General features: G+C 37.8%; 1 protein-coding gene across 1 annotated transcript; it reads right to left on the reverse strand.

Annotated features, from left to right (window-relative positions):
* Positions 1–782: 782 nt before the first annotated feature.
* LOC107724070 (free fatty acid receptor 2-like) lies at positions 783–1,793 on the reverse strand. The gene has a single exon (XM_016532843.1). The coding sequence runs from the start codon at positions 1,791–1,793 to the stop codon at positions 783–785; it is 1,011 nt and encodes a 336-aa protein (XP_016388329.1).
* Between the last annotated feature and the right edge of the window lie 442 nt (positions 1,794–2,235).

The following is a 2,235-nucleotide window of genomic DNA, read 5'->3' on the forward strand; positions in this document are numbered from 1 at the left end:
ACCCAAAGAGAGGTCTCCTAAACCATTAATAAAAAAACAACAACGATTTTTATAATATCTGTTTATTTATTTATGATTTTATATAATATTTATGTATTTATAACATGTAATTTTATGTTAAATATGTTAATAAATATGATTTATTGACTTCATTGTGGCTTTTTGTGAGTGGTCATGCATTACATGAGAGGGGTGATAACATTTTGCTATGAAAAATAATAAAAAACAAGCTGCAATAACAGTAAGAAAAGAAAATTAAACAGTCTGTATTATCAGTATTATTGATTAGACATTTGTTATCAGCAAATTTATAGCCTCTACATACAAAATACTGTGTGATCATTAAAGAAGAGTCTAAAGACTGAATACACTGAAGTCTGTGTAAACTGTGGTTATCAGCTGCTCTTTTAATGTCACAGGTACTGTGCTTACAGCTTTTACCATAGAGAAAATCACTTTATGGGGACTAATAATTATAATTTGATAATAATTACTTTACAGTTTACAGTATGTACTTTTCTGTGTATATCTATACAGTGTAAACAGAGAAAACTCACTTCCAGGAAATCAACACAAGTGTAATTTATCCATTAATTATATATCTTTATTTCTCTTGAATAAATCTATTTTTAAATCCAAGTTTAATCCAAATGATCATTAAAAATTCAAAAACGTTCTGAATAAAATGTGCATTCTCACATCAAATTTATTTCATTTCACCTCTCAGAAAGTAAACTCCACAGGACATGCAAACAATACTTCTTTCTGTAGGCCTAAATGAACTAAAATACTCTATAGCTCGATTCTAACCCCAGGTCAAAAGGTGGGTTTGTCTCCTTGTAGGCTTCAGTTTTGGAAGGGCCAGCAGAACAGCAGCTTCTGCATTCTACAATGTGAATTTTCTCCTTTAGACCATTAACACATGAGCGTATGGCACCGCGAACAGCAGCCGAGGAAAAGTAAAAGATGATGGGGTCCAAACAGGCGTTCAGAGTGCTGGAGATCAAAGCAAAATGACGCCACCATTCGCTATTACCGCGAATGAAACCAACCACGTGTGAGACGTTATATGGGCTAAAACAGATGGTGAAAACCAACAGCGTCCCCACCGCCAACCCAATGGCCCTGAGTCTACGGCGGCGTCCGAGATGAGGCAGATTGGAGAGGATTCGTATGAAGTTTATGTAGCAGAAGCAGCAGATGAGGAGGGGTATACAGAAAAGCACGAGAAAAAGCTCTAGACGAGCAGGAAGCAGAATGTTCAGCTGTTCTATGGTGAAGTTTTCGTAGCAAATTATCTCGTGAGGATTGGGTTGTAGCTTGCTGTAGCTCGAATTATCACTTGAGGGTATGTATGGCACAATGTACACGATGCTGAGGTTAAGAGATCCCAGAAGCCAGAGGAAGCAGCTTGCAATCACAGCGTTGCGTGGTCGGCGGCCTAGAGCGTATCGGATCGGAAACGCAACACCTAGGTAGCGCTCTATGCTAATTGCGGTCAGAAATAACGTGCTGGTGTAGATGGTGGAGAAGAAGAGGAAACTGCTAATGGGGCACAGGTAATATGGCAGGCTCCAGTTCAAGTTGTCAGTGGCCTCCTTCATCTTGAATGGCAGGACCGCGAGGAAGATGAGGTCAGATATTGTCAGGTTTAGCAGGAGAATGTCGATGGGGGTTGGCTTGCGGTGAACCTTTCGAAGGAAGGTAAAGAACGCTAGGATGTTGGCGGGAAGGCCGATCAGAAAGGTGAGGATGTAGACTGATAAGAGAAGCTGGTAGTTTAACTTGGCCATTAGTCCATAACTCACAGATGGTCAACAGGTGCTAGAAACACTGTGCAGAGAACCAAAACAGCAGAAGTCAATAAGGTACAAAGTATAGGAATACAGCTTTGCTCTTGCCATTGTCAGAGGTTAATAATGATGAAAAACCTTTAATAACCCTTTTTGAATAAAATGATCATAGAGAACTCTAAAGTAATGGTTTTAACCAATGTGAAGCAAATCCAAAGAGCAATTCATAATGCATGCCATAATATATGAAAAAAAAGTGATTTCGTAAGATATTTCTTCAACTATGGCATGCTTGCCCTTACCAAAAAGTAGTATACTTCAAGTTTATTTTAGTAAGTATACTTAAGTAAAGTTCAAGTATATTTTTAAGTATACTTTATGTAGTAAGTATACAAATATCAGTGTACTAGTAGTATACTTGTAAGTGTACTATTTCAATACT

Source organism: Sinocyclocheilus rhinocerous, unplaced genomic scaffold (assembly GCF_001515625.1).
Source record: "Sinocyclocheilus rhinocerous isolate Xijiao unplaced genomic scaffold, SAMN03320098_v1.1 scaffold335, whole genome shotgun sequence".
In the NCBI taxonomy this organism is placed as follows: domain Eukaryota; kingdom Metazoa; phylum Chordata; class Actinopteri; order Cypriniformes; family Cyprinidae; genus Sinocyclocheilus; species Sinocyclocheilus rhinocerous.

Bases quoted from the DNA above. Each gene is read 5' to 3' on its own strand.
- LOC107724070 (XM_016532843.1), bottom strand. From the start codon at position 1,793: ATGGCCAAGTTAAACTACCAGCTTCTCTTATCAGTCTACATCCTCACC.